General features: G+C 45.1%; 1 protein-coding gene across 1 annotated transcript in view; it reads right to left on the reverse strand.

Moving 5' to 3' along the window:
• The window catches only part of LOC136885719 (zinc finger and BTB domain-containing protein 14), a 192,686-nt gene that overhangs the window by 27,221 nt on the left and 150,111 nt on the right, over positions 1-15,354 (reverse strand). The window contains exons 5-6 of the mRNA XM_067158448.2: positions 10,702-10,783; positions 170-216 (exon numbers count right to left, since the gene is read on the reverse strand). Coding sequence (XP_067014549.1) covers positions 170-216; positions 10,702-10,783 — 129 coding nt within the window. The remainder of the gene's footprint in view (positions 1-169; positions 217-10,701; positions 10,784-15,354) is intronic.

Consider the following 15,354-nt stretch of genomic DNA (forward strand, 5'->3'; position numbering starts at 1 on the left):
GGTAACAAGACTCATCGGGCATGTCAAGGAGCCTCATACAAATTGGTGCGTCCTTTCATTTGGAAGGTTAATTAAATTACCACATATCTCCTGTTAACACATTAATATTCAGCACTGTACTTCACTAGGAGCATGCGGAGAAAATTAGGTTACCAACATCATCACTCACTCATTTAGGAGATCTTCAGCGAGGACCTGGGACTGCTCCTTCACACCCTGGAAACATGGAAAACAGTGGCTTTAATAAGCAGTTGACTATACTACATTATCTCTCCATGAATACATTAGAGAACTGAGCGAGCTAATCTGTACAACCTCCCATCAAACACTGTACAGAAATCCTCTTGACACTGTGACTGCCATTGGTCTAATGTTAGGAGCCTGAGGGACCACCCCTAAATTATCCACTGATTTCTGCAAAAGATTCTGTCTGACAAAACCCTTTATTTCATCAGTTGATCGAACTAAACCGAGGTGTTCTATTACCACCAGGACATTAAGGGAACTGTTCAACAATGATTTAGTCATCTGTTTCTTGTCTCTTTGTAATGATTTCCTTACACATAACTGATTTTTTAATATTATTATTATCGTATCAAAATAGCACGTACACAATTTAATTATGAATACTACAAACTATAAGACAGACGTCACACCAACGTCAGTCAACCAATGAAACACTGGCGGATGATCCTACTGCATCCCACTAACTGACTTTATGGTTTCCGCAGACGACGTGGTGCCGGAATTTTGCCCCACAGTTATTTTATGTGCGAGAAAGTCTACGGGCACAAGGCTGAGCACCGTCAGATGGGATAAGGGAAGGGCTCTGAGCTACTCAGCCTGGACACTCTTAGAGATTATAGCAATCTGTTAATGCTGGAAGGGTAATTTTAAACAAAACTCCCTTTGTATAAATTATTTTAGTATGAAGAAGATCAATGAGCATCGCATGTAACATTCCAGTGCGAGCTCTCAAACTGATCTTGCAACAATTGAATAGGTTATGGGGTAATCAGCAGAGACGGTACAGGGACATAAGCTTCCCTTTGTAAGAAACTTGTCCCATTAGCGTACTCTTATATTTTGTTTGAATTCCTCCAAATACCACCGGAGAGAGCAAACAAAGTCTCAAGAATGCATTCATCCGGGACATATGTACAAAACGTTTTTTGCAAGTGCCACAGGTGGTTGGAATACACTCCCAAGTTATGGTGATTCGCAAATACTCCCTTATGAACGTACGACTACTTCAATCCCCGCTACCCTCATACATACAGAAAATATACGAAATAATCTGAAATGAATAGATAACTCAGTTACTTGGAACTTTAAATAATACACTAGTGTCCAAAAGTTAAGCATAAGTTACGAGCAAGCAGGGCAACAGGAAATAGACCGCAAATCGCACGACATATGCACCTAGCAACCTTACGTGTTCGCTCTGTATAGGAAAGGAGTGTTCCCTGCAGAGACTACTGGCGTAACCGCAAGGTAAACACAGCCAGTGCCTGCGCCCCATAATCCTTCAGTCGTGTTTGCCGGAGTGTAGCCTCGTGGTGAACTTGACAACATAATGGAGCAACGACGCCATTGGGACCCCGTTTTGCCGCCTGGAAGCAGGCCAGACACAGAACCAAGTCGCCGTACACTTGAATGTGCCACAAACTTTGGAGACTATTTCGAGACACAGGAGATGTTAATCGTAGGCCAGGACCAGATCGACCAAGGGTAACCACCCCACAGCAGGACCGATATCTGGCTTTAACCGCCCGACGAAATCGGAGTGCATCTGGAAGAAAATTGTGGGCTGAGCTTGCAACCATCTCAGGGAAACTGTGTACCGGGGCGGTTTGCCCGACATCCATCGGTGTGCGTCCCGCTCACTCCACCACAGAGACGGGCCCGTTTACTGTGGAGCCGTCAACATCGAAACTGGACCATGAATGAATGGAGGCATGTGCTCTTCACAGATGAATCCCGCTTCAGTTTGCAGAACGATTCCCGTCGCACATTAATCTGGAGGGAACCGGGTAGCCGATACAACCACAGGAACATCGTGGAACGTGACCAGTATGGTGGTGATGGCGTTATGGTGTGGGGCGGCATCATGTTGAATGGCCACATAGACCTGCACATCTCCATGGGTGGTCCGAGGAACACTGTTAACGCTCGGAGATACAGGGATGTTCGACACTTCAGATGTGCGCTTGGTCCAGACTTCCCCTTAATTGTCGACAATGCCCGAACGCACCGAGCTGCTCTGGTGGATGAATTTCTGGCTGGGGAAGACATCATCGCATGGACTGGCCAGCGAGGTCTGCGGATCTGAATCCTACAGAACATGCCTGGGATGCATTGGGGAGGCGAACTGCATCCCTTCAGACTCCACCAAGGACCCTCCAAGACCTTCGCATTGTCCTTTCGGAGGAATGGGATCGACTGCCACAAGAGCTCTTGGATCATCGCTGCGGAGCATGTGTGGCCGTTAGGGGTAAAGACACACCCTATTAACGTCATAATTTGTTGTGAAAAACGTTGCCAAGTTTTGTTAGTTGTTGTCAAAGGTGTACTTTAGCTATCAGAACCTTTCTGACACTGTTTTTTGGACAAGTTGTGTGACATATGGTGTGTGATTCAGCTTCCGTTTGTTCAGCAATCCGTCGGACATTCCTATCAGACGGTATGGCCTCGTTTAGTGATTATGCTTAACTTTAGGACACTAGTGTAGATTATAGTTCATTAAACAAACAGAGCTCATCAAAAGCGACATTGATACATAGACCCTTTATCCCTCTATCCAGCAAGAACGTCAATAACAAAATTAGAACTATAAAAATAGCTGTAAATAACGGTTACAAATATTTTATACACAAACTAATCAATAAAATCAAGAGTAAGCCTTTTACTGGTCTAATTAAGGATTCAACCCCAGAAAAAACTTTCTTTCACGTTCAACAACAATAACATTTGCCATATTATTAATGTCTTCAAAATGCACGATACAAAATTAGTATTTAAAACACGAATTCAAATATATTTCAACCAGCACTCGCTTAATAATAATATCTTATTTCAGGAGTATACCGAACAAATTCTCAACCTTGTAAAGCCTCATATATTTGAATTAGTGGTAGAGATTTCTACAGGGAACTCAGAAAACAGACAACGAAGTACACAGCTCCCACCCTTCATCTTCGTGGACCTGATGGGAAGCTTCACTTCAACAACAAGGATTGTACCAATACACTTGCAGAGTAATTCAAACAGCTCCTCAATGGAGAGGAACCTAAAGAGAGACCCGCATTCTCTGAGCCTATTTCCAGAAACCAAGACTCCACTCCGCCAACCATTGAAGAAATAAGGGAGACTATCAAGAGCCTAAAGAACAACAAGGCCTCAGGTGAAGACGGTATAGTAGCGGAGATATGGAAACATGCTGACGAACAATCCATACAAAGCATCCATCAGATAATAGAGGATATTTGGGCAACGGAGACCTTACCTGAGGAATGGACCTCAGTGGTGATCTATCCTCTACATAAGAAAGGCAGTAAGATAGACCTCGACAACTCCAGAGGCATCTCTCCAATATCAGTTACGTACAAGATCTTTTCTAAAGCCCTGCAAACCAGAGTGGTCAGTCAACTGGATTCCCAATTAGGTGAATATCAGGCCGGTTTTCGCGCAAACAGATCTTGCACAGAGCAGATACAGAACCTCAAGACAATCCTGAGGTACAAGAATCATGGCGGACACCAATGGATAGTCATACTAATAGACTTCCAGAAGGCACATGATTCAACAGATAGGCAGACCTTCTTCTCCACCTGATGGGAACTAGGCCTGGATGAGAAGACCACCAGACTAATCCAGGATGCGCTGATGAACACCACCTCCAAAGTCAAATTTAGAGGTGACCTCTCAGAGAGTTTCTCTATCCAAACGGGAGTTAGACAAGGTGATGGAATTTCGTGCATTCTCTTTAATTGCGTTCTAGAGAAGATCACCAGGGAATGGACTGCCACATTACCTCCAGGAAGTGGACCGAAAATTGGCTACAAAAAAAGATAATCTCAGTGTACCTTGCCAGGCCTTTGCCGACGACCTTAGCTTATTATGCAACAACATAGAAGTAGCTACTCACCAGCTACAGAGCCTCTATACTACAGCAGCTAAAACCGGCTTGAGGGTCAATATAAAGAAAACTGAGTTCATGACTAACATAAAGGGAGTCCCATCTACTATGCCATTGGAAAACACCACTATTCGTAAGATTCCTGCAGTGAAGTACATAGGGGAGTGGATTTCAGCAACCGAAAATGAGACATTAGCAATAGATACCAGATGCACAAATTTGGAAAGGATCTACCATACCTGTAAGAGCATCTATATATCCAACTGCCTCTCTAAGAACCTTGAACTCCAACATTACAATTCAGTAGTAAGACCGTCCGTACTGTACGCCTCTGAGTGTCTTCTGATGAACAGAAAAGGTCTACTGAGGATGCTAGAGCTCAAGGAACGAAAAATACTAAGGAGGATTTTAGGACCAATAAGAGAAGGGGATGGTACTTACAGGATAAGACACAACAATGAGATCTATGAGCATCAAGAAGACATAGTTACATCCATGAGGAAGAGGCGATTGACTTTCTATGGGCATTTAACTCGTATGAGTACTTACAGACTTACCAGCAAGATCTTTACCACTACAGGCAGAGGGAAAGCGTCGAAAAATAAATGGATCACCACAGTGAAGTCCGACTTAACAGCTGGGGATTTCAGAACAAACCAAACAGGATAGTGTATTATTCCGGCAGTTGACCTTTCAAGGTGTCTTTCCAGAGTCTCTCACCAGCAGACAGAGTACAGGCACCACCCGACCGAAGTGGACCGAGGAAAGGAAACAAGCACACAACCAGAAGATGAAAGCTTTCTGGGCGAAGAAAAAACAGAATTTCCATACAAGGAGTCGAAACGAGCCCCGTGGTCCTCAGTAGGCCCAAACGACAAGAAGAAGAAGAAGAAAAAGAAGAAGAATTAGAAGAAGGTATCAAGAGCATCTAAATGTCATCAAATACGACCATTTTTCAGCTATGAACATACACATGAAAGAATTCAACCATAACCATACGTCAATTAATCAAGATTTATCTTTATCAAAATAAAGGATATTTAACATTTGCACTTGTTTAAGAGATGTACTGTGCCATATCATATATGCCCCAAGAATATACGGTGTGACATCTGTTGGCTAAGATGGACTTGGCGAAGGAGCGAATGCAGCAGATGACGGAGAAAATGGACTTAGCGGAAGCGGAAAAACGTGAACGGGAGCGTGATAAGGTCTGTCTGCAAATTGAGTGCACCTTTAAGTTGGGATTAACGTGATTTGTTCATCATTGTTGTGGTATGGCTTATAAAATGTTTATCAGAAACAATTTTCGTGCGACATTATATGATAAGCTTAACTGCGTCGACTCTAAGCTAAGTTTAGTATTTTCCCCCCAACATTATATTGTAAATATTTTTTCATTAATACGGGACCTTGCCCGATTTTCCTTGTAATGTGTAAATCATTTGTTAACGATGTGCTCGGCACATACTTGTGTTTTGGCAACTGTCTGAGACCATTTCAAGTGTTTGGATTAGAATAATTTGTTTGTAGAATGAATAATTAATAATGTTCTTAGATGATAAATACATCTTACCCGCTATTTTGTATTTTATTCACGTTCACATACCTATGGTACTGACGAACCGAACACGCAGCTCTCCGACGGCGCCGCTAGACGGAACGGTACAGTACATATCCATAGAGATCCGGAACATAATTTAAATGAAATTCATGAAAATCTGAATTTACTGTATGGAAATGTTGTTCGGTTTCCATAGCTGAACGCATCCTTTGGCCCTCAAAAAGTGAAAGCTCTGGCTCACTCACCTTCAGTTCCTTTACCTACTCCCCTACCCTATCGCTCAAGAACTCCGGTCTTCTGCACAAAACATAGAGCACGCCATCGACTGGGCAATGCGGCTCCATCAGTATTTAGTAACACTTAGTTCATACACCTAGTATTTCTTCCGTTTTAAAACAAATTAATTTGGCCTTTTATTTACTTACAGGAAATCTTACCACTGGATTTGTTCCTTATTGGCAACTAACTTTTATACGAGACAGTCACTAGAGATTATTTTTCCCCGTTAGCCGACATTCAGTTATTTAAAACATCAAGACAAGCGGATCCCTACTGAAAACATAAGCAATTTACCAATTACAATTTTCTAAGATCATGCACTCATCCTAAATGTTAGATGTCGACTGAACATTGGTAATTAATTACGTGCACTTAATTCATGCTTAAGGTTCGAAACAGATAGAGAAGTATCTTTTAGTGTTGCACTGAACAGGGAGATGACTTTAGCAACGCACTGTTATACATATCAGCGATTTTAGCTGTCAACACGGAAATCACGAGACTCGTGTATTGTGGTAGAGGATGCGGTTTAATAAGGAGCCACCAGGATCAGTGTAGTGCCACATGGGGCCTCAAGTGAACATCGGCGGAAAAGCCACGTGCTCTTTGACAGGTACTAACCACGTGGGCGTGGCTAACCTCAGTGCTGCCATCTTGACAGGGCCGAACCTCACTGTTGCTACCTTAACCGCGTACGGACGCGGAATTTGAAAAAGTGAGCAAGTCTAACTTCATAGACGGGGGTTAATCGCGAGCTGAGGCGCGCAAGAGTCCAAGGCTAATCTCAGAGAATTTGTATGCTTTGTTGAATTCTGGGGAGAGGGTAGAGAGGTAGTCCTCTTTTCCAGCTCCCCTTACCAAAAGTATGGGTTGGGTGAGTGAGAGATGTGTGCTCTCTCTCCCTCCCCCTAGAGGTCTACTGCAGTAGCGATGAGTCCTTTACAAAAAATTATTGCCCCGGCTTGGATGCCAGGGCACGGCCGGCTCTTACGAGGCAAGCGAGTGAAACTGACGATGAAAAGGTTTTTATTCCCCGCCCGGAGGGCGAGGCGGGCCCCCTAGATCGTACCGCGATCTCTCCGGCCAGGAACAGTGAAGAGAGTAATGTGATGCTTGTAGATGTATGAGATGATAAGCGATGTGAATATTATACAGGAGCCACTCGGCTTGAGGAAATAACTTTAAATGGAGGTTTACACCAGAGTGTCGAGAAGGAAGTTGCTTGGAAAGGTAAAGTGGTGAAGTGTTGAAGCGATATGGTAAAGGACAGTTATGAGGTGTTGGAGATGTGCAAGGGTAGGCGGGGAGAGATCAGCAGAGGAAGTAGGTGGACGGACATGGAAAGAACGTTTAAAGCGGGGATGATCTGGCCGGGAATGGCGACGAGATGTGGAGGTGCGATGGCTAAGGCGGGGAGGTGAGCGAGAGGGTTCGACGGTATGATGACGGCCGTAGAGAAGTGCTCCGCTGGAGATCAGGTGGGCGACGGCTGCGGCGCTGTGAAGCTGAAGCCTGATTAAGTATGTGGGGCCGGTGGAGTGGCAGATACGGAACGCCCTCTTGGCGGGTATGGCGTGAAGGCGGAGTTGTTCTTGAATGAGTAGCCTTACGCCACGGACGACGCAACTGAAGACTGATATTGCTGACGGTGATGGAAGTTGATGAGCGGTTGCTGCTGGTACGACGGACGGTGGTGGTGACGGATTGGTTGGCAAGGCAGATGCAGGCGGCGTAAAAGGGCTGGTGAAGTAGCGGGGAGGAATACGTAATAGTCGAGGTGGATCAACAGGAGGTAGCGCGGGAAGAGAGGTGAATAGAAGAGGCGATGAGTGGGACGACGTAACAGGGAGGAGAAGGTGTGGTGATGGTAAGGAGACTAACATCCCACGAGGAGTCGGCCTATATGATTTGTTGGCTTGGCAGGATGTGTAGCCACCCGGTCGATCAAAAATAGCAGGAGGGTCTTCTGCGACAAGCTGTGTAGTCCACAGTGAAACTGCAACTGCAGTTGTATTTATACCAACGTTGAGCGGGTGGGGGGTTGCGCAGATCAGCATACAGTGCGCGCACATTATGAGACGATTGTTGCGCACTCCGGTAAAAGAAAATATAAACCCATCTCAAAATTTGCGTTGTCGATGCAAGCACATCGACTGACGAATGTGGCGCACTCTAGTAAAAGAAAATAGAAACTTATCTCGAAAATTTTCGATTTTCAATGCATGTACATCGACAGACGATAATTTTGCACTGTGGTAAAATAAAATATAAACTTATTTCGAAATTTTTCGATTTGTCGATGTGCATGCATCGATTAACAATAGTTACGCTCTCTGGTCAAATTGAATGTAAGCTCATCTCGTATGCGTGCGCATCTTAACGCGACTTGGCTACGCATCACATGTTTTTAACAGGTACGTGGCGCGGAGAACGACACTATCCTTACTGCTGCCATCTTAACGGGAGTTAGCTACACATCACATGTTTTTAACAGGTACGTGGCGCGGAGAACGACACTATCCTTACTGCTGTCATCTTAACGCGACTTGGCTACGCATCACATGTTTTTAACAGGTACGTGGCGCGGAGAACGACACTATCCTTACTGCTGCCATCTTAACGGGAGTTAGCTACACATCACATGTTTTTAACAGGTACGTGGCGCGGAGAACGACACTATCCTTACTGCTGTCATCTTAACGGGAGTTAGCTACACATCACATGTTTTTAACAGGTACGTGGCGCGGAGAACGACACTATCCTTACTGCTGTCATCTTAACGGGAGTTAGCTACACATCACATGTTTTTAACAGGTACGTGGCGCGGAGAACGACACTATCCTTACTGCTGTCATCTTAACGGGAGTTAGCTACGTGCAGGCATGTAATTTTGAACGAACCGTAACCTCACTGCTGTTATCTTAACAGGTTCTAACTTCACTGCTGACACTTTAACCACGTAGGGGAGCACGAAACTTAAACATCTGTTGACATGACATCTAACATTTGACATGTCCTATCTACGTGCACTTTCCGAGCGCGGAATTTGAATTTTGTTATCCTGACGGGACGTGTTTTGGCAAGCGAAATTTCTGAACGACCCTAACCTTACAGCTGTCACCTTAACGGGACATAGCCAAGTGCAACACTATCCTAGAGGGGTATGTCCTCTGTAACAGGATTGAACCTTTAGAAATAGAGAACATGTTTTGTCTTGTCGGATGGAGATATACAGCAGGCTGACAACGTGTTTACCTCTTAAGACTTGGAGTTGCTAAAATTCTGTGTTCTAATTATCAAAAACCTGTTCAGAGAGGTGACTAAAAGGATGCCTCCAGAGAAGCCGTCCGAGCTATTCAGCGTAACATATAGTTTTTGTCTATATTCGATTCATGGTCAGATTAGACTCCGGTATCCCCCTGCCTGACGTAAGTAGTGACTAAAATCATTTTTTAAATCAGGCAAGTTAACAGCAAAGGACAATATATGAATACATTGAATATATTTCCGGTCCCTCTCCCTGTACCCACACAGCTAAAAATAGGACTGAAACAGTTTTCTTACGAGAAGGACAGCGCCCTATACTAGTCTGTGTGGGGACATAAAGCCTTATGTTAACCTCACAATGCTATTTAATAATCTCCGTAACGCTGTCGAGAAGGGCAGCTAGCTAGCCCAGAGACCTTAGGCCGCACCCCTCTAAGATAGTGTTGCACACGGCTATGTCCCGTTAAGATGACAGCAGTAAGGATAGTGTCGTTCTCCGCGCCACGTACCTGTTAAAAACATGTGATGTGTAGCCAAGTCGCGTTAAGATGCGCACGCATACGAGATGAGCTTACATTCAATTTGACCAGAGTGCGTAACTATTGTTAATCGATGCATGCACATCGACAAATCGAAAAATTTCAAAATAAGTTTATATTTTCTTTTGCCAGAGTGTGCAATTATCGTCTGTCGACGTACATGCATTGACAATCGCAAATTTCGAGATGAGTTTATATTTTCTTTGACAGAGTGCGCAACAATCGTCTCATAATGCGCGCGCACTACATGCTGATCTGCGCAACCCCCACCCGCTCAACGTTGGTATAAACACAACTGCAGTTGCAGTTTCACTCGCTCGCCTCGTAAGAGGCGGCCGTGCCCTGGCATCCAAGCCGGGGTGCACCTCTAGGGGAGAGAGAGCACATATCTCATTCACCCATCCACCCTCTCCCCTGAATTCAACAAAACAAACATTCTCTCATGTTAGCCTTGCACACTTGCGCGCCCTACGCGGTTGAGGTGGCAGCACTGAGGTTATAAATGCTCACTTGTCCGAAAAAGTAAGTTTAGGTTCCATCAACATGGTAGCTGACAGAGCACGTGGCTTTGTACAACACAATAGCGCGTAGTCGTAACGTCACAGTCAGGGTCATAGGGTCAATGACCCCGGATGAAACCTGATTCCTCTGAAAAAGTGCTCATTGTTTCAGTACCCTCACAGCTCTCCTACTTGCAACTCTGACGCCAATTCATGCGGGACTTACCCCTCCAACAACAACGATGTTTCGGCCCATGCGACTTTGAGATCGCCGAATTCCATTCCCGTTCCCTTACCGCTCACCGGACCACACGGCCCCGTGGGCAGAGTAAATGACAGGATGTGACTGAGATGGTGTTCATAACCTGCCAGCCACACAGGTCTGACAAGAAAAACAAAGGTTTTGGTACTCACCAAGTCAATGGATTCTTCTGTATCTGAAGACCACGCTGGTTCAAATTTGATAAATGGAGGTTCTTCCGCGAAGAAAAAGGATCTAGAAAATACAAGTAAAATGAGAACGGAGTAAGGATATTTCAGTAAAGTGTGCTCAGGTTACACCAGGCTGGTAAGTCCTAGAGAGAAACATACAACACAAATTTTTTCCCAATGTACTGAACTTGGAAAATGAGCCAGTTGGTTACAGCACATCAGAGAGACCTCCCTGTGGCGTGTCCAGGACAACATTCTATATTCTCAACACTGAGCATCTTGAAATGAGTGGCTCTCATAGTACTGCCACTCAGGTACTTCTTGACATGAGCTCGAAAGCCAAGATTGCTGCTGATTCCAGTTCAAGGTCTGTTTTTTGCCGACGTGTCCACAGACATCAGTGAGAAGGGAGATACAGAAATTCTCAACGAAGATATGAAAGGTGTCACCATAACATCTTTATACACTAGTGTCCATTAGTTACGAGCAAGCAGGGCAACAAGAAATAGACCGCAAATCGCACGACATATGCACCTTCCAACATTACGTGTTCGCTCTGTATAGGAAGGGAGTGTTCCCTGCTTTGACTAGCGGTGTAACCGCAAGGTAAACACAGCCAGTGCCTGCGCCCCATATTCCTTCAGTCGTGTTTGCCCTGCTATAGTGTGCGGAGTGTAGCCTCGTGGTGAACGTGACAATATAATGGCACAACGGCGCCATTTGGAGCCCGTTTTGCAGGGTTGAATACTCGGCCGCCTGGAAGCAGACCAGACACTGACGGAAGTCGTCGTGCCCCTGAATGCGCCACAAAGTGCCATTTTCAGGCTTTGGAGGCGATTTCGAGACACAGGAAATGTTAGATGTAGGACAGTGCCAGGTCGATCAAGGGTGGCAATCCCAGAGCAGGACAGCTATCTGGCCTTCACCGCCCGACGAAATCGGAGTGCACCTGCAAGACAATTGTCGGCGGAGCATGCAGCCAACTCAGGGGTTGCCGCTTCCCGGCAAACTGTGTACCGGGGCTGTTTGCCCGACGTCCAGCGGTGTGCGACCCGCTCACTCCACCACAGAGACGGGCCCGTTTACTGTGGAGCCGTCAACATCGAAACTGGACCATGAATGAATGGAGGCATGTGCTCTTCACAGATGAATCCCGCTTCAGTTTACAGAACGATTCCCGTCGCACATTAATCTGGAGGGAACCGGGTAGCCGATACAACCACAGGAACATCGTGGAACGTGACCAGTATGGTGGTGATGGCGTTATGGTGTGGGGCGGCAACACGTTGAATGGCCACATAGACCTGCACATCTCCATGGGTGGTCCGAGGAACACTGTTAACGCTCGGAGATACAGGGATGTTCGACACTTCAGAGGTGCGGTTGGTCCAGACTTCCTCTTAATTGTCGACAATGCCCGACCCCACCGCGCTGCTCTGGTGGATGAATTTCTGGCTGGGGAAGACATCATCGCATGGACTGGCCAGCGAGGTCTGCGGATCTGAATCCTACAGAACATGCCTGGGATGCATTGGGGAGGCGAACTGCATCCCTTCAGACTCCACCAAGGACCCTCCAAGACCTTCGCATTGTCCTTTCGGAGGAATGGGATCGACTGCCACAAGAGCTCTTGGATCATCGCTGCGGAGCATGTGTGGCCGTTAGGGGTAAAGACACACCCTATTAACGTCACATTACCAAGTTTTGTTAGTTGTTGTCAAAGGTGTACCTTGGCTATCAGAACCTTTCTAACACTGTTTATGGACAAGTTGTGTGACATATGGTGTCTGATTCAGTTGCCGTTTGTTCAGCAATCTGTCTGATATTCCTATCAGGCGGCATGACCTCGTTTAGTGATTATGCTTAACTTTTGGACACTAGTGTACAAACCAGCTTCATGGAATGTTCAAACTTCAGTGGCCAATGAGCAAAGATTGTTGTAGGCGACTTCAACAATCACCGTACGAAATGGGAGAAGAGCAAGAATGATGAAAATGGGTAAACAGTTGAGCGATCCCCGGAATCAAAAGGTTTGAGTATCAGATACAACTCCGAACAGGCGCTGATCTAGTCATACTACCCTACGCAACATATAATAACTCAATGTAACAAAAATATGGGCGACTGCTTCCCACGAAGCCAAAAACCCCAGTACTCACCAAGCCAACCACATTTCAGTGTCAATAAGGCTGGCATGGAGGAGGACTCCAACTATGAAGCTAGGGGCAGGAGGAAGATCTCCATGCTACCTACTGCACACATCCTTCCTCAGAAGAGGTTACCAGCATATACAAGAAGCTCAGTGAGAGAAATGGCACAAGAGTAGCCTTATACTTCTCGCAAGCTGACTTCAGACCATATCTCAGTATACTGACGTGACGACATACCCCAAGCCACTATGTTCATCAGCTAATCAATTAAATCCAGGAGAAATGTCTCCCACGTCTCACCCAGCCAGCAATGTTAGGAAGTTTAAAACAACATTCTGTGGGGTTTACATGATATTCGGAATAAACAAATCAAGAATTATGGTGCGGATTTTGTGTGGGCAACTCGCCCGTAGCATTTCATTTTGTCATTTTCACAGTTGGCAACGCGTTGGCGCATCCTTTATTATCGTCAGACAGAACATGGCTATCGGCAACACTACAACGTATGTAACTGTTAAATTGCATGTAATGAGACAGGGTCCAATAGATAGATTGTTTCTTCCTCAGCTGCTGGCGATCCGTAGCTGTGGGTTGATAACATTCATTCACTCATTCATTATTCATTCACCCGTTTGTTATTCATTCAGTCATTCACTTAATTCGATAATAAGTGCTCTCTCCGCAGTTACTGGGAGTGAAGTGCCATTCATCCTCTCCGTAGCTGCTGGTAGTCTCTAGCTGACTGCATTTATTCATGTAGGCAGGGAATCATTAATTAATTCATTCATGTAAGGACATAACCGAGGGAGGACGGGCCTATCCCAATCGAATGGGGTAGAGTGTCTACAAATGCAACAGAGAAAGAAGAAAGGGAGGGGGGCACATGGGGAGCGGGATGCACTGCTGAAATTAGGGAATGGTGAGAAATTAGTGTTTGACAGCTATTAGAGCAGGTCAAGAGAAAGGGGCGAGCGTGTTATCCCTCGCAAGGTGGCTCCTTTCTCACCATGGGTGGATAACATGACCGGGCACTAGTTAGAGAGTTATTCATGCATAAACCCACCCATGCATTTATTCAGCGAGTGGAATGCTCTCTCCTCAGTTGGTGGTTATCCATGACTGGGAGAGAAGTGTTCATTCATTCATGCATGCATGACAATTCAATTCAGTCATGGAATCATTCATTATCAACTCATTCATGCATTCATTTAGCCACATGCATAGTGTCTGTGAATATGAAGGAGAACTCGGTACTGACTTATGACAAAGAAATAAATATAATAGAAATGTAATTAATACAGAGAAAGGTTCGAACTTTCCATTAGTGTGTCGTAATCGGACTCCCTTGCTCTTGAACGTTTAATTTGTATAAAAGCAACCAAAACAGTAGTAATTTATGAACTGGAATGTCCAACAAAATAGATGAATAATCAATCAATCAATCAATCAATCAATCAATCAATCAATCAATCAATCAATCAATCAATCAATCAATCAATCAATCAATCAATCAATCAATCAATCAATCAATCCATTCATTAAACAGTCAGTTACCACTGATCTGAATATAGTGCCATCGCTCACGATTTCAAAGAAGTTAGATACGTACCTTGGTACATTCACTCCTCTTCATATTGGCCCAATGAATTTCAATTTTATCTCCATTCTGCTATTTAGTCGAGCAGCTCGTCTCCTTACTCCCTAGTCCGAAGGACGCAACATGGCTCTTTTGTCGGAAATCACAAATCGAATGTCCCATACACTGGAATCGTTCTCTTAGCAGCGAGTTGAACCGGGTGCGCTGCAAATCCAGACTGTGGGTCCAAACCATTTCAGCCTGGTTTCCACACAGATCCCTCCTTGTTTTCTGAATCATAGGTCTTAAGAAATTCATTTCCACTCCTTCCAGTTTGCTGATGTTTCTTTTTTTTTGGATGCAGGTTTCCAGACTGTGTGTGGTAACTATACAAAGCAGCTTCTGTAGAGAATTAATTCTTGATCTTAATGGAACTTGCTTATCCCAAAGAAGTTTTCTCTCAAAACGATAAAACTGTGCTTGTCTCGTGTTGCTACGCTGCCAAAATAACGAAAATGATGTACTTGCTCCAGCTTTGATCCATGTACAACACTCCCGCACACGCTGCCACGCGACCTCCCTCTGTGTGTACGTACTGTAATCCTCATGAAGTTCACCAACACAGAAATTGAAACTGATGGAATTTGTCCTCGTGTTCATGTTTGTGGGTTACTGTAGTCTCGTCCTAGTTCGTGAACCATGGCCAACGGCTGAGTGGCCTAGTAAGTGGTCCTGAGAGTCGGGACACCAGTTGCTACGGAATGGGAGTGGGCATCTCGGACATATTCTGAGTCATGGCACTCCTTGTGCTCAGGCGGATAGGACTATACAATTCACCGGTGGTCCATAACCCGTTAGAGGAGAGATCCTCACCTGAACTATGTGCAAGTAGGGTAGCATCCTGCTTCA

This window comes from Anabrus simplex, chromosome 14, assembly GCF_040414725.1.
Source record: "Anabrus simplex isolate iqAnaSimp1 chromosome 14, ASM4041472v1, whole genome shotgun sequence".
In the NCBI taxonomy this organism is placed as follows: Eukaryota; Metazoa; Arthropoda; class Insecta; order Orthoptera; family Tettigoniidae; genus Anabrus; species Anabrus simplex.